Here is a 26309-nt window from a genome sequence, read left to right as displayed (position 1 = left end):
CCCTCAGCCCTGGTCAGGCTGAACACCTCGTTACGTGTTTCTCTGCCACACGTGTCTTTTCTGTAAGCTATAACTTAAGCTAACTTGTATCTTTTATTCTTTCTTTCTGCGCGCCTTCTTGGCTCCTGCTAGAACTGAGACCGAAATTCAGCTCTGCCACCCAGCCACGCTGCACCTTGCTGCTACCCTCCGTCTCCTGCACCCGCCGCCTCCCCCCCGAGGGCCCTGCATTCAGGTCTCGACACAGCACACGCGCAGATGGGTGCTCACACCCATCCACGACCCCTGTGAGTGAGCACGCTGAGGACCAGCCATGGGAGAGCCCCAGGCCTCAGTCTCTTATGATTTCAAGTTCCCTGTCCACTGAGGACTAAGCTCAGTAAGAGGGGGACGAGAAAGGGGCCCTTTGTAATAGTTTCTTCAGCCCCTTCAGGGGTCAAAATCGGCGCAGTGAGAAACAGAGGGCCGAGGACTGGGCTATAAACTTCATTCCACCAAAGGCCATTCAATCCTGGGAGGAAAAGGTGGGAGTTGCCAACTGAGACTTAACCCGTGACCCACTGAAGGACACTGAGGATTTCTTTCCTGCTCCCATGCGTTAGAGACATACGGGACACTGACCTCCAGCCATGAAAGCAGGAAGAACAGAGTGCCCTGCTCTGCACCTCTTGTCAGAGGTTACGGCTCAGCCTTCGTGAAGAGCCTGCAGCGTCTCCTAAGTACCCAGGTGACCTCAAAGCACGGCTGTCACAGGAAGGAACCAGGACGGGAGAAACTGAGGGGAGACTCTGAACTACGCCCCGGGACAACAGCAGAGTAAACACAGCCTTTTCGGAGTAAGTCTGACGTCACGCGAAGGGCAGGTTACCTGGGCATGCTGGCTGTTGGGCGGGAACCTCTCCTTCAGGTGCGTTAACACTTCCGAAGCCGCGGCGAAGCAGCCCTGAGCAGGGAGACAGACGCACGGTGCTGAGCGCCCCGGGCCGGGGCCACGCCGGCTGCACCGCACGCAGGACGCGGGCGCGGTTTGCCCTCCTCGGCAGTAACCCGACCAAAGGGCCTTTGTTTTAGGTTCTAATGTATTTTACGCGTTAAGTTACATACGTAACACATGTTCCCTCTAGAAAACAAGCTGACAAAATATAAAAGACACATTAGTTTTCATCCCACCAAAGAAATCAGCTATTGTTTTGCCACATATCTTTCAAGACTTTTCTGAATGTAAAACAGAAATATTCCAAGTAGGGATACACGGTATTTTTGTAAATTGCTTATAACACTGTTTACTGCATGGTAGGCACTCAATAAATATATTTTCAATGAATGAATCTTTCCATTGTCAATGAATACAAATCTATATCATCATAATATTTATTAGGTAAATAAATTACAGTATACCAAAATAATCTCCTAGTTTGGGATATTTTGGTTTCCAAGTTTTTCCATTAAAAAAAGTGCTACAGTGAGCCCTAGCTGGGGTGGCTCAATGGATTGAGCGCCAGCCTGCAAACCGAAAGGTTGCTGGTTCAATTCCCAGCCAGAGCACATGCCTGGGTTGCAGGCCAGGTCCCCACTTGGGGGCGTGTGAGAGGCGACTGATAGATCTCTCTCTCTCTCTCTCCCATGGATGTTTTTCTCCCTCTTTCTCCCTCCCTTCTCCCCTCTCTCTAAAACTAAATAAATAAATCTTTAAAAAATGCTAAAATGATTATCTTGGTACATCTTTGTATACTTGTCCAATTGTTTCCTTAGGATAAAACCTCAGAAGCTGCTGGGGAAAATGACAGGCACCTTGAAGCTCTTTGTTACACATGACTACCTACTACCCCTACCTCTCGGACGCTGCGGCACCTTTGCCAAAGTGATTGGTGAAACCGCAATTTCACTGTATTGACCTGAATTTCTTTAATGACCAGATGGAAAAATTTCCATCTATTTTGACCATTTATGTTTTTTCTGTGAATGCGTGTTCATGTCTTCTTTACACTCGTATTGTTGGGACGTTTATCTTACGGACTCCAAAAGATTCTCGGTTTGTTCTCATCTTTGATTAGATCATGTATCTTCCATCTACACAGAAGCTCAGTTAGACCATAAGAGAACTTTCATGTGAAGTGGAAATTACACTGAATTACAATAAAAGATCGTTAATCTCTTTATTCTTGTGCTTTTAACTGGCCAGTCTTGCCGATCACGCTCACGACCGCCACGGGGAGCAGGGCCTGTGGGTCTGGGTGGGTCGTGGTCAAACGTTCTGGACAACAGACACCAGTGCACACGCTGCTGCTTCCCCCGAACGTCCCCAGTGAGGCCCGAGACGTGACAGACCAGCCCCGCAGAAAGGGCAAAGGGGGCCACACCGCCCCTGGGCTGCAGGGGGGACCCGGAAACTGCAGTTCAGAGCTCCGCCCGCGCCCCGGCCACGGCCAGCCCGGAGGGCAGCACCCACCCCTTTGGGTATCAGCTTCAGTACACAACTCAAAGCACACACAGAGGAAATGACAGAGTGAACGGGGACTCCTGATGAAGCTGCCCTCTCCACAGGTGGCCGAGCGTAATGTCACAGGCGCAGGCCTAACCTGTGTAATTGAAACTGTGACAGTCGCGATCCCAGTAAGCACATCCGCAGGGTTGGTGTTCTAACGCGAGACAGGTCTCTCTAAGGCAGGTCGAGGACAGCGGGGAGGGACGGGACTGAACTAACGAGGGCGCTGAGCATCCTCCTGGGCAACGCAAGGGCCTGTCCCAGACGCGCCCCGCGCCGGGCCGCCCGCCTACCTGCTCCGCGTGGAGCTCGGCCAGGTGGCAGAGGGCGACGGCGAACGACTCCGTGTTGTTCTGCTGCACGCCCGCGCTCACGGACTCCAGGCTGTTCATGCTGAGCAGCATCTGCGCCTGCTGCAGCGCCATGGTGCTGCGGAGGGGCCCGTGGGGCTCCCGTCAGGCAGGGGCCCGGCTGCCCTCCGCCCACCCCGCACCCATCGGGGTGCAGGTGGGAGGAAAGCCGGGCCCCACCACCGCAAGACTGCCAAGTACAAAACGTTCTGAAATGACGAAGCCCTGTCTTTAATTCCCTACGGGGACGCCTCCCGTCAGAGGGGAAAGAGGTGCCCGTCCGGCCTTTCATGGAACCAGGCCGCTCGCCCCCACCCGTCTCCAGGACGACGCGCGCCCCACAGCCCCCGCGGCCCGCCTGCAGCCCCACCTGCGGCCGTAGAGCCTCCAGATGGCCGTCTTCTGGGCGACACTGACGTCGATGAGCTCTGACAGGCTGTGCTTCCAGTGCAGGAGGTCGGAGTCCTTGAGCGCGTCCATCAGTTTGTGTGCGGTCTTCCCGGCGAAAGCCCTCTGCTGAACTAGGGACTGTATTCCCAGGGAGGCAAGGTACTACGGGGACAGACACGCCCACAGCCCGAGATGGAGACGGCGTGACCGAACCTGCCTGGCTCTTCAGACGTCTGGCACATTTCACACTTCAGCACATGCACAGCGACAGCACTGCTTCAGCACAGCCCGCCCCCGCCCCCACGGGACCTGTTCCCGAGACCCGAGGGCTGGGAGGGGGGCTGACGGCATGAAGTGGGCCTGCCTCTGCCACTGACGCGGTCCTGGGGCCGGGCACTGAGCTTCTCAGCCAGGCCTCAGCATCCCTGTCCATGAAATGGGCCTCAGAGCCTCCCACACAGAACCGCCGGGAGGGTGACAGTGAGACCATGTGTCCAACAGTGCCGGGCGCGTCACGCAGCGGGGGATTCTAAAAGAATGCCTACTATGAGCATCGTTTCTTTCCAATAACTTCTAGTAAAATTCTCAAGGATGAAAGCTCAACTAAAAACCAGCTTCAATTCATAACAAAATTGCATTTAAGAAGTCTACGCTTGCCCTGGCCAGTGTGGCTCAGGGCACTGAGCGCCGGCCTGTGAACTGAAAGGTCGCCGGTTCGATTCCCAGTCAGGGCACAGGCCTGGGTTGCGGGCCAGGTCCCTACTTGGGGGGCGTGTGAGAGGTAATGACACACTGATGCTTCCCTCCTTCTCTGTGCATCAGGGCTCTGAATTCTGAGAGCCATTACTACTTCATGGGTGGGGACAATGCCTTTGAATGTCCCTCCCTCGGTATTTGTCATTCTGAACTATAATTCAGGCCCTTCCCTGTCACTTGAAATGAGAAAGGACAAATTGGCCTATTGTTAAAACAAGGATCGGCAAGCTTGTTCTCTCAAGGGCCAGGGAGTAAATAATTCAGGTTTTGCAGACCACATTTGGCGTGTTGCATATTCTTCCTTGTGGTTTTGCCCCAACTACTTAAAAATGTAAAACCCATTCTTAGCCCGAGGGCCACACAGACGCAGGCCAAGGGCTGTAGTGTCTGCCAATCCCTGATTTAAAAATAAGCCTTTCCTGAAATCTTTCTAAGTAAATACTGGGACATTAATGTTGATCAATCAACCAAAAACAATCTCATCTATTTGGGTAAATCGAACTTTCACAGATGTTATTAGGATAAGGGAGCAGGGAGAAACCTATCAAACAGAATTTAGTGGTTTAATTAATAATTAAGGTCATATGAAACTACCGAGAATAAAACCATTCCATCTATTTCACACTCACAGAGAGACGAGCCTTACCGGCAGCCCAAAATGCACTGCTTTCTTCACGGAATGTTCTAGCAGAACGTAGCTGTCGGGCCTCTTCTGCCCCAGCACGTAAAGCCAGCTCTGATAAGAGAAATGGTTAAAATACAATATATTCCAACAATGACAGTGGTTAATGTTCGATTGCAATATCAGCATAGTCATAAGAATTAACAAGGGACAAAACAAATCCTCCAGCAGGCCCTGGCCGGGTAGCTCCGTCGGTTAGAATGTTTTCCCGACACACCAGGGTTGCGGGTTTGATCCCCGGTCAGGGCACATATAAAAATCAAGCAATGATGCATAAATCAGTGGAAGAACAAATCGATGTTTCTCTCTCTCTCCCCCCTTCCCCTCTCTGTCTAAAATCAATAATTAAAAAAAAAAATCCTCTAACATACTCTTCCGAGAAGAACGAACCTAAACGAAGCCCATCAAGCACATGGAAACGATCAGACGAGCCACTGCTCTTCTGCACCCCTGAGAGCAGTGAGGGCAAGTGTTCCAGAGGAAAAAAGCACGAAGTCCCCACGCGGCCCTTCACTGAGAAGATGAGAATCTCGGGTGATGGCTAAGCGAACTCTGTGTTCTGCTTGTGCTTGGTGATCACCCTGTCACAGGACAGCACCTTGGCCACTGACGGGGTGCTGCATTTACCTTTTGGTGGATGCCGAAGTTTAATGTGGTAGCTTTGCGGGCCAAGTTGCATTAAACTTTGTAGGAAAGAGACATGGCCAAAGGCAAACCGATGTCACAAACTAAGAAATATAAGCAAATACGGGGGGCCTCTCCCGAACGACCCCAACCACCTCACCGGCTTCCTGACCCATGGCAAACGGGGCCTTCCGGAGGCCAACCCCGCCTGCGGTGCAGCCCCCCGGCAGGAGGGCGGCCTCACCAGGCAATGCTGCAGACACACGTGGTCGTTGGACTCCTGGGCGATCCTGATGGCCTCCTGCAGGGCGAGCTCCGCCTGCTGACTAAGGACAGGCGGGACGTTAACATCTCACCAACCACCACACACACACCAGCAGCGCAGGGGGCCATCTGTACAGCCATTCCTCGGACAGCACACTCCATGGGGACGCGGTCACTATGGGCTTATTCCCCTGGGGACCCCACCCCTGACCCAGCGGCAAGAATTGTTGACAGTGGCGATAGGGACACCCCCGCCCCCTCCAGTTCTAAGAGGGCTTCAAGGGTTAGCTCTTCCCGACCTCAGCTCCTAGGAGCTTTACCTTAGCCGTCTGCGGCTCGGGAGGGGCAATGGTATTTTACTTCTTATTGCATCCCCTCTGCATTATTTAAATTTTTTTTTTTTAACTATGGCATCTGATACTTCTATGGGTTTACTTTTCAAAACTAGTTTTACAAAGTATTTTGAGGGTTATCCGCTTCCGAGATTCTTTTTTCTGCCTATGCAGCTCCCCTCCAGCCCGGATGTCTCCCCCAACCTCTCAGCTTCTGGGGAAATTCAGTCAAATGTTTCTGGCGCCACGGAGCCTCGCACTTGTGAAAGCTCCCTCAGAAAGGCCACCTGTCCCCCTCACCTTGCAGCGCTTACTTAAATGCTACTGTGTATCACCATCTATTTATTTAACCTGTTGGAACTTTTTTTTAACTACTTTATAAACAGAGGGCACAAGTAAAGTCTTAAACTTTGAGGTTCCTGGCAGCAAGTCACAGAATAGAAATCTTATCAAGGCTGGGTCACTGAGTATCTCAAAATAAATTCTATGGGTATCACTAATTCAGGGGAAAATTTACAAAAGGAATTTCCTTTCCGCACGAGTGAAATGGCGTCACACAACCGATTTTAATTGGGGATAGCCAAACTGTTCCTCAATAATGACTTGTTTGAATAAAAAGACCAAATATTAATACATTTCTACCTAGTTTACATTTCTTTTGCATCCCTTTAGGGATGAAGCGCAGCAGAACATAAGCTATTGGAGGGCAGGAGGCCCGTCTTCACACACAGGCCCTCCCTCAGTAAACATCAGTGATTTAATGTTATTGAGCATGTGATGACCAAACAAATAATGTTACATCTAGAGAACTGCATGCTGAACAGAACTAGAGGTTATTTTTCCCAGGTAGGAAGAAAAGATAAGTTACCAACACAGAATCTTAACGCCGGGCAAAAGTCTCAAAGGCCCATATGGTTTTCCATTGCTGCCAGGCAGAAAAATCCCTGATAAAAACCTTTAGGAACAGAGCAGGAGGCAAAATGGTTGTAATACAGCAGTCCCCCTCTATATCGCGTTTCACTTGTTGTGGCCTCCCTGTAGCGTGGGGTTTTAAAAAATATTATATTTAATTCTTTATCGCGGGTCTTTTGCTCTGTCGCGGGATTTTGCGGTACTGTATACGTATGTTGTTCAAGTGACATAGGGTTAAGAGTGTAGAATATGTTTAAGAACATAAGTAGCGTTTATAAAAGTGTGGGAAAGGTTAATAAGGGAGTGGGAACGGTTTATAAGTGTGTGGGATGGGTTTATAAAGCCTTAAAATTACATAAATACTGAAGTAAACGTAAGGCTCCTACTTCACGGATTCTCACCTGTCACGGGGGGGGGGGGCGTCTAGAACGTAATACCCGAGGTAAGGGAGGGAATCCTGTATCTGAAATGCACTGGCTGTCTACCGTTTTCAAACCGCCAGAGCAGAAAGGTCTGCAGCCGGTCAACAACGGCTTCTTGTGTCGTTCAGAGTGAAAGCCCGAGTCCTGCCGGGGCCTACAGGACACTAAGTGCTCCGACCCCTTCCACCTCCACACCCTCCTTCTCCCCGACCGCCCCTGCTTACAGCACTGCAGCCACATCCTTCCTCCTCCTGACAGGCCAAGAAAGCCACTGCCTCAGGGCCTTTGCATCCGCTCTGGTGGCTGATAGATTACCCATTCCCGATGCCTTTAAGTCTCACTTCACATATAATATTCAGGTAGCCGAGGGCAGGGAGGGCTTACTATCTAAACGACTTACAAATTGGAGGGGTGAGAGCTGTGCCTACACCCAGAGGAAGAGCGCTCCTCATGGAAACAAGGGGCCCCCACCGTCACTCTGGAACGCCCCGTACTAATCTATCACGACTTGATCTGCATCTAGTGTTATTGTTTATCTGTCCCACTGTAAGCTCCATGAAGACAGCAGCTTTGCCCCCAGCATCTACAACAGTGCCTGTCACACAGTAGATGCTCAATAAACAACTATAAAGACTTTTCAAGAAATCTCCACAATCCTGTTAGCTAAGTGGCAAAGATTTACACAAGCCCATAGTTCCAAGACTAAAAACAAAGAAGACTGACCCTAGGTAAATCAAGTATTAATTAGGAATTAAATTTCATGCAATTAGCTGCCTATCCATTGATAACATTGTACACACAAAGAAATTCTGTACATCAACAGACTATTTGTATCTAGAAGGCTGTATACAAATTTCTAAACCCTGGGGGAAGCCGATCTGAACACAGAAATAGGTTACTGGTGAATGTTACAAATGGCGTTGCTCGTTATTATGAGTACATAAAAAAGGGAAGCCCTAATCAAGAGGTTATTAAAGCTGGGCAGACAAAAAGAAGTTGATTATTAAAAGGGGTAATAATATCAAATGTCAGAAACTCATGGAGCCTCGAGTAGCCTTAAACATTTTGGGCTACAATTATTGATCCGAAATTTGAGTTGCCTTAATGACGCCCCTGGCCTAGGCTTGAGAGGATTCTACGCGGGGAAGCTCCTTCCTGTTAATGAGCAAAAACCCTGCATCCTTTCCCGTGCACTCACCAGCCCTCACTCGTCTTCAGTGGGCAGCCCTTGGTCAATCCCACCCCTTTCACAGCCTTTTGTTACATTAAGATGCCAAAGACATGCTTGGCTCAACCGTTCTTCTTCAGGCTAAACAGTGATCTCACCATCTTCTCACGTCATTTAGGTGACCCAGCCTTAAATACCTCCGTGAGACGGTCCCACACCCAAGCTCCACTCTATGTCCCTTTTAAAATGCGACAGCTAGAAGTTAAGAGAATTTCTTGGGTGTTGCCTGGGCCGAACAGCAGGAGTCAAACTCCCGATTCTTGACCTACGGACATTGTTTCCATTAAGACACTCTAGAGTCTCTATTCAAAGATGCCTGTAGCAGAAACCACATTTCTCTCAAATGGGAAAAAGCCACAGGGGTGGGGAGACTGGTAATTACTGATTCCCTGCCTCTTCACCGTTATTCACATTATGTCATTGTTTCCCAAACAGCCTCCAGGTTTTGAAAGATCTTATCCACTTAACTCTACTTACTAAATAATTGATCAGTTTTCCTATTTTCACTCATCAAAATCATAGGCATAGCGTAGCAATGGCATAAGCCGAGGGCCACCTCGTGGAGCTACCTGAATTCCCTTCGAAAGCACAAACATGTGACTTATATAATAAGCCAGAGCAGCCTTTTAACCAGGAAAGGCACAACTTCCTTCTGGCTCTTTGAAATACTGAAAATAGCTTTTGTATCCCCATTATTACCTCTGAAAAATCCCTTTGGGAACCTCTGGCCTAATGACCTAATTTTCTTTTAATTCCACGGCTGTTCGCGGAAGTGAAGAGGCCATGTACCAGAACAGTCATGTTCACTAGTGACACCAGGGGGCAGGCTGTTTCAGCAGAAGGTTTTCGTTACTTTCCGTCCCTGAAAAAGCATCCCTTTTGGAAGTTACTGACAAGCTAGGTCAAAGTGTCAGCTTCCTTTCTCTCTCTTTTTCTTCTCTTTCTTTTTAATACAGCATTTAAAAAAAATCGTCTTAATTAACATCTGAGAGTTAACGCCTCCCATTTCCGCGCGGATAAAAAACCTAGGGACTTACTAGTGCCCGAAGCGGCAGTGCAGGGCGGCCAGGTTCAGGGCGGCGTATCGCAGGCTGCGGCCGTAGCCCTCTTCCCCGTTGCTTTTGCTCTCGGCTCCGGTAAGAATCAGGCGGTCAAAATAATGCAGGAGGCTGTGCGTAGAGCTGAACACGTCCTGGACGCGGAGGTTGTTTAAGTAGCTGAGATAATGCTACAACGAGAAGCCACCCATGTTTCCTGAGTGTGCTGCTTCCTCCTAGGCAAGGCTAATGCCGAGCTCCACGGGCTGCGGACACCCGTGCACCGCCCGCCCTTCTAACAAGATGGTCACAGTTTACGCTCATCTTGTCCCCACAGGCTCAGTTTCCACTGGTTTCTCCCCAGGGACGGGTCCCCAGATGAAACATGGGAGTTCTGTGAGCACCTGCCTCAGCGTTTTAGCCTGAATACACATCCACTATGTCACGTGTAAATGAGGACCCACGTGAGGGTGCAGCAGGGAACTCACCTAGCTCAGGTACTAAAGAAATGTACTAAGTTAATTATCTTCTATTGTGAAATTGTTTTCATTTTGCTTGATTCACTGAATTAAACTTCCCTCCAAACAGGGAACAAAACAGGTATCAGATGTCAAAGCCAGGTTTCTGGGTAAAAATTCATTAAGGAATGCTGTAATTTAAATTTTTTTTTTTTAAACTGACTTAAGTGGAGAGAGGAACGAATTTTTAGGCCACCATTTCTTGACACTGAGTCTACTCTATGGCCTGCCCATAACTCACGACACCAGAGAGGTGATGAAGGATGAAGAACAGCATCAGACTGAAGAACTCCCTGCCCGCCCAGCGGCGGTGAGTGGGAGGGACAGCCGCGCAGCCCACGCGGGGCTGCTAACGTCCCAACAACATGATTCCTCTCCAAGACCCTGGGCGACGGGAGGACCTTTGTTCTCGTGGCTGCTCAGTGCACGAGGAGCACTGTCATTTCTTGTCAACTCGGCAACAAATTCTGGAAAAGACTCACCGCTTCAGCAAAATCAGGATTAAATTTCAACAAGCTGTTCAATTCTTTCTGCAGAGCAGCCGGCGTGAGGGCTTTGGTCTCGTCGTTCTTCAGCAGAGAAGCCTGAGAGGGAAACATGGCAGCTCAGTACAAAGAAACGGCGGCGACCGCGTGGAGAGGTTACAGCAAATGGCATCAGCTGATCGTGTTCTTTCCCGCAGCTCCTCCCTCCCCCTGACCACGCAGAACACTGTCCCCTCTTCGGAGGCTCTGCGCCTCCCCCGCCACTCCCCGCCTGTGCCGTCCGCCCACGCAAACGCTGCTCATCCTTCCCGCCCCAGCTCAGACCAGCCACCCCTTTTGTCACCTTCTAGACAAGGCAAGGTCCCGTAAGCCCACCCTGCCACCCCCCCGTAGTCCTTATCAGGCTAGACTGAAAGTGCCAGTCTGACCTCAGTCCAGACGGCGGGCACCTGCATGCCAGGCAGGTCTCCGGCACCGCAAAGGGCCCCCGGGCCCCTGCGGGCACTGCTCCTGGCTGGCTGCTTCAGACCCATGATACCCAGCAACGAAACTAGCTCCAGACTGAATACCAGTACTTAACTGAGGCGTTTTTACTTCAATGCTACCTTGACAAATTTTTCTTTATAAGTAACAATAATTTCTAATGCCACTGTAATTCATTATATCATTACAGGAGACTCCAAAACTACAAAAAGAACGCAGAAGAAAACAAGTCATCCGCAGTCCCTCCACCCAGAAATAACCCTATTAATTCTTCGGTGGGTCTTATGAGTATTCCGGTGCATCTTTTTTCCTGTGTGTATATGTGTGTATATATCTGTATATTCCACACATATATATCTATACACCATATTAACAAGATTAGAATACATAATTTTACTTCGTCTTTTCACTTAATAATATATTACAAACTTCGTCTCATCATCTAAGTCTTTGAAAATGATTTTAAAACAGAAGTATTAACCCTTTGTCATATTCATTGCAAATACTTGCCCCATTTTGTTGTTTGCCTTTTAATTTTGTTCGAACGTGTTCTGACAGGCAGGCATTTTTAATTTTTATGCAGAAAAATCAAATGATCTTCTCCTACACGTTTCTTCCACAGCTTTTATGTTTAGAAAGTCTGTCCCCACCCAGAGATCAGTTGAAGTTAATATGCAGTTCCTTCTACATATTAACTTTAAATATTTACACTCGCTCCTTTAATCCACCTGTAATGTACTGAGGTGTGAGGATCCAGCTATATTTTCTCCTCAGTAGTTAGCAAATGGTCTACAAGTGTTTTTCTAATGTTTGAGACTCATCTGCAGGGGTGTTTTGATCACTTTTATCTAGATCATTACATCTTTCTGCAGAAAGAAAATTAAGAACAAAATGAGGGAAAAGTAGAAAAGTCTAGCAAAAATTCCAAAGTCTATGCTTGAAAATAACATGGGAGAAAAATGCTCAGCTAATGTTACTGAGAAAATTTTAAAAATGTCTCAAAAACACCAACAAAATAAAGTTTGGGATGAAGTGCACGGCGATCAACTTGAAAGGCATAAAATAAAATAAAAAAGAAAGAAACAGTGGCTGGATGGAAGGTGGGCAGGGCTGTGATGAACAAAGCAAGACACCCACTGTGGGCTCCAGACGGCGGGGCTGTGGCTATGCACCATCAAGTGCTCTCCAACTTCTCTTTCTCTTTGAAAATGTCCAGAATAAAATGTCGGGAAAAGGGAAGTAAGTCTTCTAAGGCACATAATTTGGGCTGTGTTAGTTGCGCGCCATTATGAAATGAGCCCGCATTATAACTTTAACAGAAAAGTAAAATCACTCACGAAATAGGGAGTAAGACGTAACGACACTTGCACTGCTAGCAAAGAAAAGGCGGCCCAGGGCGAGGGAAAACGCAGTCACCAATAAACCTACTGACATAACAGGCGTACACCGTGACAGACAAGGTCACAGGAATTTTTAAAAGTCGTGATAAATCAATGAGTTAACATACCTGCTGAGAAAGAAAAAACTCTGCTTGTTTTTGGGACAGAGGCCCGCTGCAAGATACCTCCTCTTCCCTAAAAAACATAAAGCAAAAATAATAGAGAAATGCATACAATACGCCACAGCAAACATGGGACTGCCCGCGAAGTCAGACAGATGCTTTATCGGAAGAGTTCAACACGCTCACAGTTAATCCTCCCAGGACAGAAAAGACACACCTAACAAGGGATAGTGCGTGGCCAGCCTGGCCAAGCCCACACAATGTATGGGAGCCACGGGCAAACACAGCCCTACGGTGGGCACAGCTCTCGGCAGGTCTCCCCGACTTACAGCCCTTCGGTGGCATCCCATCGCCTTCCAAAATCAAGGCCGCCTCCGTGGGGGTCCCGCCTCCCCCCTTGGTCCATGAGTCCCTCCAGGTCTCCTGTCACGACAAGGTCCCCCCCGCCGCTTCCCCAACCTGCGGGGCCCACCTGCCCCCCCACGTTAGGCTGCTGCACCCCATCCACCATTCCCGATCCCCACAGCGTCCAAGCCCCCCAGTCTCTCCTGCCGTCTCCTCCTTGAGCCCCCTCCATCCCCCAGACGCTCACCAGAGTGCCGGTGCGTTGCCAAGTGCGGCACTCCCGCCTGCGTTTGCGTGTGGATGCCCAGCGCGGCGCCCGGGCCCGTGGGCACCCCAAGCTTGGGGCACGAGTGAGAGCGTCTGAGTCCGCACTGCAGACACAGGACAGCGCTGTGTTCCAGCAGGAAAGACGCTTCGCCCGAGAAAGCACCACCTGCCCGGACGTTCAGGTTACCCAGGACCCGTGCACGAGAAACGTCCTCGTACAAACCTGGACTTGACCGCGATGCAGAACGGCCTGGCTTCAGGGCAAAGTATAAGTACTGCCCTTTCACCTCTGGAGAAACTGCTTCTCTAGAGCGGATCAGAGTGCGCATGAAGTCAACATTCACTCATAAATAATATCTGTGCAAGCACGCCGTCAGCGACCCCAGTTCTCAGCCTGCTTCACGCAGACAGCAGGTGAACGGGTCTTCTGAAAAGCTGCTCTGAGGTTAAAAAGTTGGGGGGAAGGCGTGTCCTCTGTCTTGCGCGGAGATTCACGACACGCATCAGAGGAAGAACTTCATTTACTTCTGCCTCATGCGCCGTTTGCCGAACTCACCTGCAGAGCCCTCTCCCCGCCCGTCCAGGAGCATCAGCGCCCCACAGAAGACGCTCCGGGAGGGGCTGCTCGAGCAGCCTCTCGAGTTCACTTCTGATAAATACGACCTAACAGCCCCCAAGGCCGCGCACCAGCCCCTGCGAGTATGAGGCCTGCCAGGACGCAGCCCTGACCCAGGCCTAACAAAGACCAGTGACCCCGCAGGGACCTGGGGGGGGGGGGGGGGACAGCATCACAGGCTAAGGGCTCAAACGTAACACAGTTACGTACCCGGGCAATCAGAAGCTCTTTTCTCTGAACACATCCCTTCAACAAAACAAGCCCGAGGCTTGAAATAAACATGGCTGCGCACAGGAAGGACAGAGCAGGAGCCAGAATTCATACCCCGTGTTCATGCGCCAGCGTCTAGCCCCGCGTTCTACACTGCACCCCTTCCCAGGAGGTGAGAGGCGCTCGTACCGACCTGAGTGCGCGGGTTGCTAGAGGCAGGTAACGGGACTGTAACCTGCCCCCAGCACGTGCCGAACAATCCCCCCACCAAAGAGCACCCCTGGGGACTGCAGGGAAGCATTCTGCCCACGGCCGCCCCCAGGGCTCAGCCGGCAGCCGGGGCGCCGGGGGCTTACTCCTCTGAGCCCTGAACACACGGCCTTGAACGCCTGTTCACCCCGTCCGTCTCCCTCGCCACACTGCTGGCTCCTTGAGATCGGGGAACATGAAATACACATGCACACACCCAGATGTTTATCTGAGAGGTGGTCCCACGTAACAGGCGGAGAGAGAAGCGAGGCGCAAAGGGAAAGAGGCAGTAAACGGTGTCACGGGGCCGGACGCCCCTGGAGGCGACGGACTACGTATTTTGATCTTCCGCACGGATTCACCCGACACTTATTTACAGACACGTTCGGTGAGTCAGGCCCTGAGCCAAGCGCTGGGGAAACGCAGGGAGGCGGCAGAAAAGGGTCCTGCTCTGAAGGCGTGTGGGGGCAGAGGAAACGGATACAAATAAGTAACCACGAAAATGTAAGAAGTTACTGAGTGAGGCGAGCTCTGAGAAGCCGGAAGTATTTGGGTCCCAGCAGAGAACAGAGGACACGTTCAAAGGGGGAAATCTGAAAAGGGTTTAATAAAGAACCGCTTGCAAAAACAGGGGCAAGGGACAAAGAAACCAGAAGGGACGACACAGTTCCTGGAGCTGGCAATGGGGGGGGGGGGGGGGGCACCTTAGAGGCCCGGCCTGGGACATCTTCCTAGCTGCCCAGTGCAGAGAGGGCCACCCGACAGGAGCTGTGGCCTCGCGGCCAGCCCACCATGACCCCGCAGGAAGGTGGGTCAACATCCCGACCTCACCCTCCGTGGCCCTCTGCATGTCCCCCCCAGTCAGAAGTCGGGGGGAAGGAGCCCACTGACGCAGCCCGCACGGATGGGCCGCCTTCCTGGATCTGGAGGGGCAGACAGGTGCCTGGCAGGCAGCACGTGAGCTCTGAATGAATGAGGACTCACTGTGCCTCAACTACGCTGTTTCGCAGGAAAGGGACCCCTGCCAGGGAAATCCGAGTCACCTTATAGACACATCAAGTTCTTCCTTTTCCATCTTCCTCTCGCCCTCTTCTCTGCCGGTCAGCTCCATGGCAGCGTCCTCCGCTGTCTTCTTCTCCCCGCTCTGGAAGTACTGCTGCAGCGCGGTGTAGAGCTTGAACACTTGACTGAAAGAAAGCTTACTGTAGGCCAGGATCATGTGGCGCAGAAACAAGCCTGCACAGCGGGACAGAGGCAAGGGGAGGGCGTTAACTGAAATCAGGGCACACGAGTCTGACGACTATTTGTGCCCGTTGTCCCTTCAAAAGAACTGAAAAGAGACACTTGCAGTTGCTCTTCCCTCTGCCCCCGCCCTTTACAAATCCAGTTTCTTCTTATTCAGGGCTGAGTTCTCCCAGCGGCACTCCACCGCCTTTATCCACCCAATATATTTCTGTGTGGCTGTTATAACTATCCGAAATTATCTGATTTGTTTACGTTTTCCATCTGGCCCCACCCTACCAGAATTTAATCTCCATAAAAAGAAGGTCCATGTCTATTTTTTTAAGTCCACATCCTGGCACAGGGAAGACAGGTAAATTATCAATAAATAACTCATGTTGAATAACAAAAACTTACCATAAAAAAAAAAGCCAGGGGGATGGAGCACAGATATAAAGCTAACAGGAAAGCATCAAGAAATGTCATGTATGCCCTCACCTTATAAACTGTATCAGTGATATATTCCGACTTACTTCTCTTCCCAGAAGTTTAGTTGGGGACCTGACTCAGAGTTGTGAAACACAGACAAGTGACCCAGAGGACTGAGGAAAAGAGCTGGTAGACCCTGCACGCCCCCCAGCCAGCCTAATACCTTGGCTATTATAGACAAAACAAAAGATGCTTTTCCACGGGACAGTTATTTTCACACAGACCAAAATGGTAAGGCGCCAAACACAAACTAAAACATGTGCAAACGTCCCTCTGTGTCTGTGCAGATATTGCATGGGACTTCAAAAGCTGCTCACTTCAACAGACATATTCTCTGATCTCCTCAGAAGAACTTCATACCTACTACACTGGTTTTGTGAACCTCTGGTTCAGTTCCAGAAAAAGAATCTGACAGGTCATCAAAAAATTGTTCCATATCCTTCAATTCGCCTTCGGCCATCAGTTTGATCCTGAATGAGAACATTGAAGTGCGTATTTTAGGTAGTCCTTTGAGTATCTTTCCACATTTCATATTTATCTAAAATAAATCTATTTTACAAGCAATTCATCCCTGGCTGGTGTGGCTCAGATGGCTGGACATTGTCCTGCAAAGCAAAAGGTCGCCAGTTCAATTCCCAGTCAGGGGATGTGCCTGGGTTGTGGGCCAGTCCTGGTTGGAACATGTGTGAGAGGCAACTGATTTTCTCTCTCACATCCATGTTTCTCTCCCTTTCTCCCTCCCTTCCCCCTCTCTAAAAATAACTAAACTTTTTTTTAAAGCAATTTAGAGTTTCACGTATATGTATGTGTATATATATAGTGGCACATAAAAAAAACTTGATAATCCAAAATATTCTTCCTATATTCTGAAAAGTATCATTGCTGATGTTTTCTTGATCATAAACTATGTCAAAGTAACACATCAGCAAACAAAAATGAATTCTCTGTAACAATTAAAGAGGTAGGTCCATATAGAAAAATAAATTTTGATGCAGTACATTTAATGTTAACTAGTTGTCCAGAAGATTTCTTAGGAAAACAACCTCAACTAATACAGATATCTTTTTAAAAAGAATTAATCAATATATGCCCTTTTCTAATTTTCATCTACTTTGCCATCTTTTCATACATAGAAAAGAAAATGAAGTTTACCTGATCTGTACTGAATTTGCCAGCTGCGGACAAGACTCTTCGATCAACTTGTACAGCCTGGACAGCGTGATATCCGGGCCCTGAGCAAAGGCAGGCAGGGGTTACGGGTAAGTTTTAAAGCGCGGGAGACGCAGCAGCAAACGTGAGTTCTCTTATCAACCCCTCAGCTCTAACAATGATTTCAAACATGATATCTCAGATCAGGACGGGAAAAACAAAACGGTTTAAAACCCTAAAGTAATACTTGAAATTTGCATGGCATTCTCATTTCGTCAGTGGAATGGTTTAAAATGGGGGGAAAAAACAACATAGAATCTGTAGTCCAAGGATGCGTTTTTCCTTCCTTCCTAGCTTTGTAACCACGCAAAGTTGTAGCTGCCTGAGCCCTGGTTTCCTACATCAGTAAAACGCAGATGATAACCATCTCCCTTGTTTGTGGGAAAGAGTAAGTAAGGTAATGCAAAGTGCTCTGTGAATGGGAAAACATTACACAAACAGAGATGTCCTGTTTTTCACAAACACAATCTCATTTGATCCTTCCCAAGACCTTGTACGATAGGCAGACATACTATGTGTCCAAGGACACATAAGGTACCATGAGAGACAGAGAGTAATGCAGCCTCTGCTATCAATACTACAATCTAACTGAGATTTAACACTAAACACTGAATCTTTTCTAGACAGTTAGCTGACAGTACATACGCCAATTGTAGGTGTGGGTAGCCAGCAATCCCACTTGGAGGGGGAGGTATGTTCAGCATGCATTGTTTAAAATGAACTAAAACTGAAAAGGACCTATAAGTCCATTGACAAAGAATTAATTTGTATAAGAAATTTATTTTAATATTAATTAAATTTTTGAGTTAAATTGTTTTTCTTACTGGGGAATACAATACAGCTGTTTAAAAGAATGAGGTAGATCTATTCAAATGTGCTGACATGTAAGACTCATTAATTGAAAAGAGAAAGCTGCAGAATAGAAGTAGCAATCATGTAAAAAAATATTTTAAGCAAAAGTAAGTCTAAAGGATACATGTATATATACTTAAAAGCGTATGCATCTGCCTATATATATGCACAAACCTATAGCAAAAGGTCTAAAAAGATTCTGACTGCTACTCAACAAATGGTTGAATGAATCAACATTAACATAAAAACAGCCAATAATACTTGCTGGGTGCCACACACTGTCAGAAGCATCCCATGAATCTTCTAATTTAATACAGCCATCCCAGGCCATCGTTTTTATCATTGTTCCCACTTTGCAGAGACTTGAGACCCAAAAAGTGCTGGGAAACCTACTCGAGTCGCACTCCTAGTAAGCGGTGCTGGTAAACCTTAATGTGCAGAAGAAACAAAACGCGCAAAGTGCTTGGCACACAGTAAGCGTTCAGTGCATGTTCACTGTGAGTTTTATGTCGTTACTGCTACTTATTAAGGTTCTCTAGGGTGCGGAGCCCCTGGGATCCATCGTGTCTCACACGCTCGGGTCCACGTGCAGCAGCGCCATTCTACAGATGACGAAGAATCTGGAAAAATAACTCTTCCAGTCACTCCGCTCACAAGCGCTGGAGCCGGATACAAACCTGGAAAAGGAGTGCACCTAAAGCCCCTGGCCCACGTGAGCACTCGGTAAGTGTCAGCCGGCGGTGTGTTCGTTTTGTGTCGCTTTGCAGTGCCCCCAGGGCTGGGTTCCCTGCTGACCCTCGTACGCCCCGGCCCGGCTAAGCGTCCGGGACGGCGCCGGCGCACAGTGAAGGCCTGCGGCCAGCGCGGGAGCCGGCGGGGGCCCCTCACCTGCAGAAGTGGCAGGAGCAGCTGGTTGAGCCTCCGCCGCTCCATGAGGCTGACGGCAGCCTCGCCCGTGCGGCCCATCTCGTTCAGAAGCACCAGCACCGCGATCTTATACGGCGTCACCCAGTCCTTGATGCCGAACACGTTGGCATGCACCACCCCATTGGTCATCATGGGATTGAAGTAGAGGCTCTCGTGGACACTGGCCATGGTGGCCGGTGACTAAGTCGCGGACCCGGGGCAACACATACACCAGTGTTACTGCTCAAGCTCGCCCCACACCTCCGCCAGCCCAGGCCGTATCCCAGGAAACGGGCTTCTTCGAGCTCGCGGCTTGCCGTCGGCCAATCAGAGCAGCCGTATCAGAGCCACAGCCAATCAGAATGTCCCAGAGTGCTGTGGAGGGTGGGAACAAGGCGGTGCACCTAAAAACTGAGTCCCTATAGAAACTCTTGCCGAAGGAGAGCAGGTTCCCGGGCGACCTTAATACCGACTGAAAAGTGGGTCTATGCTTAGCGGGGGCTGAACAGCGTGAGGGCTGCCGTTTCTTTATTTAATTTGAAAACAATTAAAATCGAATTTTAAAAGATTGTGTAAAAAAGCAACGAAGTCAAATTTTATTCATTATCTTAACTTCAAACTCAAAGTTTGGGATTTTCATTTACGCCTTTTAAGGTGTGAATAACATTTTTTCTCAGTATTCACAAATGCCATTTGGAGACACCCAGGTCAGGTTACAAGTTGTAACCTTACTTGAAGTAGAATCTGGTACCTCCGTAAGGTGAGTCTGTTTCCTTCCTAATAAACTACAAATCCGTAGTCTGGCATTCCTAGCTCTTCTAGACCATACTTTCAATCCGATTTTTCACAACTCCTGTCCTTTCACCTATACCCCTCCCAAGACACTTCTCTATAACCTGAATTGCATTAATAATGATTTGCCTTCCGTCCTAGCCTGTATGACCCTTGATAGAAAAACCACGTACTTTCCAATGACATAACACGCACGCACTGTGCCTAGTGCCTGGTGACAGGTTGTTGTCCTTTCAATCACTGTTTAATGAATAATGAATGAGTGTGTTGTTTTAGATCACAAAAAGAGAAAAAGAGACAGATACATATAGACCAACTGTGGCAGAAAAGAAACCATTGGTAGCTTGGAATAAAAGACCTAACCTCCATATCTTGAGAACTCTACGTTTTAAACATGTAATTACATATATTTTAGACATACAACTTGATATTGTTTACCACATGCAATTCTTATGGAACTGTCTTTTATTTGTAAAAGGGGAAACTGGCCTTTTGCAGGAAATTTAATACTTTTTTGCCTCAGGTTTTTTTTGGGGGGTGCCCCCCCTTTTAAAGATAAAGCGTACTTCTAATTTCATAGACCTCTCACAATCTCTTTGTATAGTTGGTATAGCATAAGATAAAGTTTGGCAAAAGATATTCGTGGAATAAATGTCTAGTTAGCCTTAAAATCTTGAATAGAAACACTTCACTGATTGTAAAGAGAAAAGTAATTTTCATAAAATCCTAAATAACAATTTTACTTGAAGGTTTCCAGTGATTCATTCATTTATTAAATAAATATGAGCTGAGCTGCTACTATATTCAGTGCCCTGTTCTAGGTGCTGGAGATAAAATGGGGTGAACTTCTAGATCAGAACTTGCAAACTGGTCATGTCTGAACCAAATGTGGCCAGTTAGATGTGTTTTATTTACTGTGCCTAGCATTTGCCAACACTTAAAAACTGAGACATTTCAGCCTCCAAAAATCTATATTTCTAGCTTCACTTGAAAATTTTTAAAAATTGGTAACATGATTTTTTTCCTATATGGTAATAACTGACTGGATATAAGCAGCAAGAGCAACCCTTATTCAGGACACAACACCCCCAAGTCACTCCATCAATAGCCATTCATTTTTGTCTCTTGAAAGGCAGCTTCCGTCACCCATTTGCCCTACTCTACCCACTGACCCAGAACTTGGATTGGAAACTCCTGCGTTGAACACTTCTGTTTGTATACATCTGATTTTTAGAACGTGGCTAACTATTATCAAAACCCTGAAAACATTTTAACTCTTAGGGATTTACTCCACCATCTCCTTAGAGATTGTGTGACCATTTTCATAGCGCTTTGTTCAAACCTCGTTTATTGCATGTGTGATTTTATATCAATGGCTTGCGTAGGTAGCTACCTCTTCTGAGGGACTGTGAGTGCCACAAGGGCAGGGACCACGTTTTCTTTTTTTCGATCTTTGCAGTCTCAATTTCTTCTTATTTTTTAAAGATTTTATTTTTTTATTTTTAGAGAGAGAGGAAGGGAGAGTGAAAGAGAGGGAGAGAAACGTTGATGTGTGAGAGAAACACCGACTGGTTGCCTCTCACATGCCTCCAGTTCTCCCTCCCCCGGCCCTGGTATGTGCCCTGACCAGGAATCGAACCAGTGACCTTTTGCTTTACAGGATGATGCCCAACCCACAGAGCCACACCAGTCAGGGCTACAGCTTCAATTTCTGATGAAGTCACCTGGCACCTAGTATGTGCTCAATTATTGCCAAGATTCCTTCCAAGTCAGCTGTGCCTTAAATCCTGAAAATTCACTCCACAAATACTTTTGAGTTCCTACTCCATGCCAGACATTGTGCTAAGTCCTAGAGATACAGCAGTGAATGTACCAACTAGAAATTTGATCTCATAAAGAAAAAAGTGGCATAAGACTCAAATCAAAAGCCCCTTTGATGAGCCAGTCTCTTTCCAAAGGTCTGAGAAGGACCTGCTGTTCTAGAAATATGGCTGACCTCCCTTACCTTTAGTGATGAAAACTTAATGCTGATCTCCTTCATCGCTTACATGTCAAAGCAGCCCTCCAAGACAAGAAAAGCAGCGGGGATTTATAACTTGCAGCGGACTTCAGTTTATTTATTTTGTCTGTCCTGCATGCTCTACTTTCCTCCCCACAAACGTGTTGCTTTTAATTTGAACAAAGTCACAGAACATGCCTCTCTGACTTGGAGGTATGGGCATATGGCCCTAGCAGAGCCAATTAGATCCTTCTCTGGGGTTGCTATGTGGACTTCAGAGAAAGAAGAGCCCTCTTTATTTTGGGGTATCTCGGCAAGGCTATTGATGCCACATTCCCTGCTACCAGGAAAATTCTACCTGTAGGAAGAGAGAATGAGGACAATTTGCAAAAAGAATGAGAACTAAGCAGAACTGAGGGGGGTGGGAAGAGAGAGAGAGATTGATAGCTCTGGTCATTGAGTTCTGTTTCTGCCTTGAGACCATGGTTCTGTCTTCAGCTGTATCAGCTTTCTGTTATACAATGCCCCAACAATAAAAATTAGCAAAAATGTATTGGTTTGATTTGCTTCTATTGTTAAAAGCAGCCACTTCTACTGGAAATTGCCATTAAGTCAAGCTTTGAGAATGAGTCAGAGTATCCACAAAGTAATGAAAATGGTGAGTCTAAAATGTACTCAGGTACTTGGGAAAATTATGTAATGTATATTATCTTTCGCTTATCAGCACTGAGATATGTAAAGTGGGTTTGAGCAAACAATTTGTCCATTGATTCTTCCAGCGGCAGATGGTGACATCTACTCTGGATGACATAAGAGTTTCAGAAACAGCAACGAGAGCTTCTTTCAAAGGGAGGGAGGTCAATTCAGTTCGTGAGCTTTGAGAAGCTGGAATGTTACCTTGGGTCTGGAAATATTTAGTGACGCTTGTCAGGCTAGAGATCAAGTTTCCCTGGGAGCTCAGTTAATTACCCAGGACTTTCTGTATTGATTGAGCCTTGAGACTCTGCATGACTCTCTCAAAGTCGGGGCTCATTTCATTCTATAGGAGATATCTTCTCCCCTCTCAGCTGGGTTTTCTTGGATGATCAAAAGAAAGTAAGTTTGTGTATGCACACAGGAGACTTGGCTCACACATCATATTTTCCTTTTACTGAGCAATCGGAGCTATCACTTATTTCCTCTAACACAGTATCTCAGAATTGCACAACCACGGTTAGCGTTCATCATTTTCAGAAGTTTTGAGTCTGATCAAGGGGTAAAACATTCACCTGTGACACTGCTGGCTTTCCCGCCTGTCATGGGAGCTGCAGGTGACGTGCCAGCACTTAGTGGCTGGTGAGCTACCGGGGGTGCACGGTGTTCAGAGGCACATAAAATCGTGATTATAGTCATCTGCTGCTCACAATCACTTAAACCTTTGATAATTTCTCATTTCTTTCATAATCATGACGCTGCTAATCATGATTCCTGATTAAATAGCAAGCTGGGTTCCTGATCCTCATTAAAATGTAGAGGCCGCCTTCCTGCATTGCTGATGAGAACATGAAATAGCACAGCCGCTGTGGAAGAGAGTCTGCCAGTTCCTCAAAAAGTTTAACACAGAGTTACCATATGACCCAGAAATTCCACTCATAGTATATACTCAGGAGAATTGAAAACATACATCTAGCCCTGGCTGGTGTGGCTCAGCTGGTTGGAGCATTGTCCTGTAACTGAAGGGTTGTGAGTTCGATTCCCAGTCAGGGCACATAGCTAGGTTGCAGGTTCAATCCCCAGTCTGGGCGTGCATGGGAGGCAACCAATCGACGCTTCTTTCTCACATCAATGGTTCTCTCTCTCCCTTCCTCTCTCTCTAAAAGCAATGGAAAAATATCATCGGGAGAGGATTAACAAGAAAAAAAGAAAAGAAAACATATGTCTACCAAAAAATGTGTACATGAGTATTCACAGCAGCATTATTCAGATTAGCCAGAAGGTAGAAACAACCCAAATGTCTATTGAAAGATGAATGGATAAGCGAAATGTAGTCTATCCATACAATGGAATAGTATTCAGCTGAGAAAAGGAATGAAGTACCAACACACACCCTTGAAACTGGCACTCCAGGAAGCTGTTGTTCAACTAATCAGCACCTCATGACAAGAGCCTTACTGATAAATCCTTAATCAGCAAAAGAGATTTTAGAACTTTTTTTTTTACAGAAAACTTGTATTTGCAATCTTGCTCAGTCAAGAAAGCAAAGTATACAATATTTAAGATGTCTCTAAATCAGACTGTTTTCTATTCAAAGTAATTTCTAAGAAAATGTGCTCCCCAGAGGTTACCATGTCTTCTACATGTTTGTAGACAAGCGTTTCTTCGACGGACGGCAGCTTGCGGTTTTTCAGGCCGAATGCTGGCTCGTTCTGTACAGCACCTGACATCTTTGTGGGTGTTGTGACTGAATCACTCAAGGACGGGCAACCCGGGAAAATACACGCACTCCACCAACTCTGACACGTCTTGTTTCCAGAAAGGAGTGTCTCTGTAACTTCCAGATTCCAAATATCTAAGCACGACAGGAAACAGACGCCAAAGAATTGAAGTGACTTGACATCTGACAGCTTTTTAACATTCTTTTTCGAGTTGTCTTGCACTCCAAATGCCAGAGTTGAATCCTTGAAGAGTCCGTTCTTCTTCAAGCTTAAGGGACACACAAAAGAATATGCAGGGAGAACAGCTGTGGTTACGATATAAGAACCACTAATAATGCCGTTTTCTCCAACTGAAACATCCGGCCCCAGTCTGGGGTCCTCCGCAACTGAACCAGTGGACTCAGAACATCTCGACTCCAATATACTTTGAATGATGCAGGATGTGTTACCAGAGCGTTCTGGTGTCGCTGGGAAGATGCTAAAAGCTGTGGACTGTAAACCGAGATCTGACTTCCAGCTGCTATCTGCAGTAAAGGGAACAAATATTCCTCAGTTGCTCCCATGGGATAAAATTTGGAGTTATTAAGAACAACACTGTTGAGTGAGGTTCCTTTAAGAAGGTGAAATATTTTCTGCCAAATGTCTACCAACTCTGACTCTTCTTTCGTGACATTTGATGTGTTTGTGGCATACTCCATAGTTGCTCCAGGTCCCCAAGCCTGCAGAAAGTCTGCATAGGCATCTGTTTCACAGTTCAGTGTGCCTATTTTTTCATAAAAAGCAAGTAAGTTTTTTGCTGATTCATGATCCGGTAAAATAGGCTGTCTGTATATACATACTCAGATTCTAATTTAAGAGAGGGTGTGTCATCCCCAGAAAAAAATCCTGTTGAGAAAAAATGTCAGGTCTACACACAGCATCACAGTGACACATCTTTTCTATACTGGGCTTATGAAGGAAACGACCACAGTCCCTGCCTTCGAGGTCTCTGTATTCTAAACAGTTAGAACGTTCTAAGACAAATACTCCACGTGTGGTACCTATAGGCAAACTAGAAGGATGAGCTAAAGCAGTCAAGCCGGGCTTGTCAAATCTATAAACTCAGATTCTCCAGTACTATAAAGTTCAATATCATCTGCACAGGTAGCCACAATCCCAGGATTCATATGTGAGGGGAACTCAATGTACATGGCTAGTTTTAATGGTAACATCTGACAAATGGGTTTACCTGAAGGTAAAGCAGTGAAAATTTTCCCCAGAGCACTCGCATTTGGAAGGCATTGAGTGTAGCCACCAGAGTGAATTAATAGGATGGAAAAAAAATTCCATTGATTTCCATATAGCTTTTCCAATCATTGAAGGGTACAAAATGTCGATCCTCCATTTCCAATTTTGGCTGCAGCAGGATCAACAAAAACATGATGCTGAACTCCAAGGAGTAACTCCTTCCTGTTTTCAGCTTTTCTGAGAGCTGTTGCTTACAAGCGAGTTCCTGTTTTTCATCAGCTGCTGTTATTGTCCCAGAATTCTCCAGCTGCCACGGGTTTGCCTGTCAGTTCTGAAACCTCCGCAACTTTCGCTGAGTGGCTTCTCGCAGAGACACGCCGGGAGGGGCATTTACAGCGGCCATATCCCGCACCTTGTTCGCAGCGCGTTGCACATCCAGGTATCCCGCGGCTCCGCACTGCACGCGTGCCTAGAATTCTTCTAAAAACAACATTGCTGTCACGGTGGGAGGACTTTGCAAAATAAAAAATAGATTTGGGGACTTCAACACCGAAATTCATTCCTCTCAGCAACTTCTTTATGTTTAAGGATGTTTGTGACCCGCCTTTGCAAAATGTATGGGAGGATTCCACAAAAATAACAGTGGCTGTCGATTCGATCATTTTTATTCACCAAATACTTTTGTTATCATACAGTATGTGCCGGGAACTTAGCTGGACACCGACTGATGACATAGTGGTGAATGAAATACAGTCAGCTCAGGCTGTCACCGAAGCCACAGCCTAGCTCACAAACAGATAAGCCATAAATAGGGAAAACCAGCATGAGACTCGACACCACTCGGACGGCAATAATCAAAAAGATGGACAATAACAAACGCTGGCAAGGATGTGGCGAAATCAGAACACTCCTCCGTTACTCACGGCAGTGGAAATGTTTGGCAGTTCCTTAAAAAGCTAAACATAGAGTTACCATATGGCACAGGGATTTCACTTTCTATTCTAGACAGTCCACATCCAGATGAAAATGTTTGGGAACTAGATA

The 26309-nt window shown here is 47.3% G+C and overlaps 1 protein-coding gene and 1 pseudogene across 2 annotated transcripts in view; both read right to left on the bottom strand.

The window, feature by feature from the left end:
* Positions 1-26309, bottom strand: part of ANAPC5 (anaphase promoting complex subunit 5) — a 45174-nt gene that overhangs the window by 6498 nt on the left and 12367 nt on the right. The window contains exons 1-12 of one of the 2 annotated variants that reach the window (XM_090257298.1): positions 18816-19115; positions 17019-17098; positions 16227-16336; positions 15200-15392; positions 12476-12542; positions 10483-10584; positions 9483-9673; positions 5532-5613; positions 4628-4717; positions 3206-3387; positions 2779-2914; positions 869-943 (exon numbers count right to left, since the gene is read on the bottom strand). In XM_090257298.1, the coding sequence (XP_090113424.1) occupies positions 869-943; positions 2779-2914; positions 3206-3387; positions 4628-4717; positions 5532-5613; positions 9483-9673; positions 10483-10584; positions 12476-12542; positions 15200-15392; positions 16227-16336; positions 17019-17098; positions 18816-19022 (1515 nt within the window). In that variant the 5' untranslated portion in view covers positions 19023-19115. Of the gene's footprint in view, positions 1-868; positions 944-2778; positions 2915-3205; positions 3388-4627; positions 4718-5531; positions 5614-9482; positions 9674-10482; positions 10585-12475; positions 12543-15199; positions 15393-16226; positions 16337-17018; positions 17099-18815; positions 19116-26309 lie in introns of those variants that run through there. The other variant, XM_090257299.1, reaches the window with a different exon arrangement.
* On the bottom strand, positions 24091-25723 carry LOC149996779 (fucose-1-phosphate guanylyltransferase-like; annotated as a pseudogene).

This window comes from Furipterus horrens, unplaced genomic scaffold (genome assembly GCF_987537825.1).
Source record: "Furipterus horrens unplaced genomic scaffold, mFurHor1.1.pri manual_scaffold_11, whole genome shotgun sequence".
NCBI classification, from domain to species: Eukaryota; Metazoa; Chordata; class Mammalia; order Chiroptera; family Furipteridae; genus Furipterus; species Furipterus horrens.
This window is presented reverse-complemented; position numbering and strand designations above follow the sequence as displayed.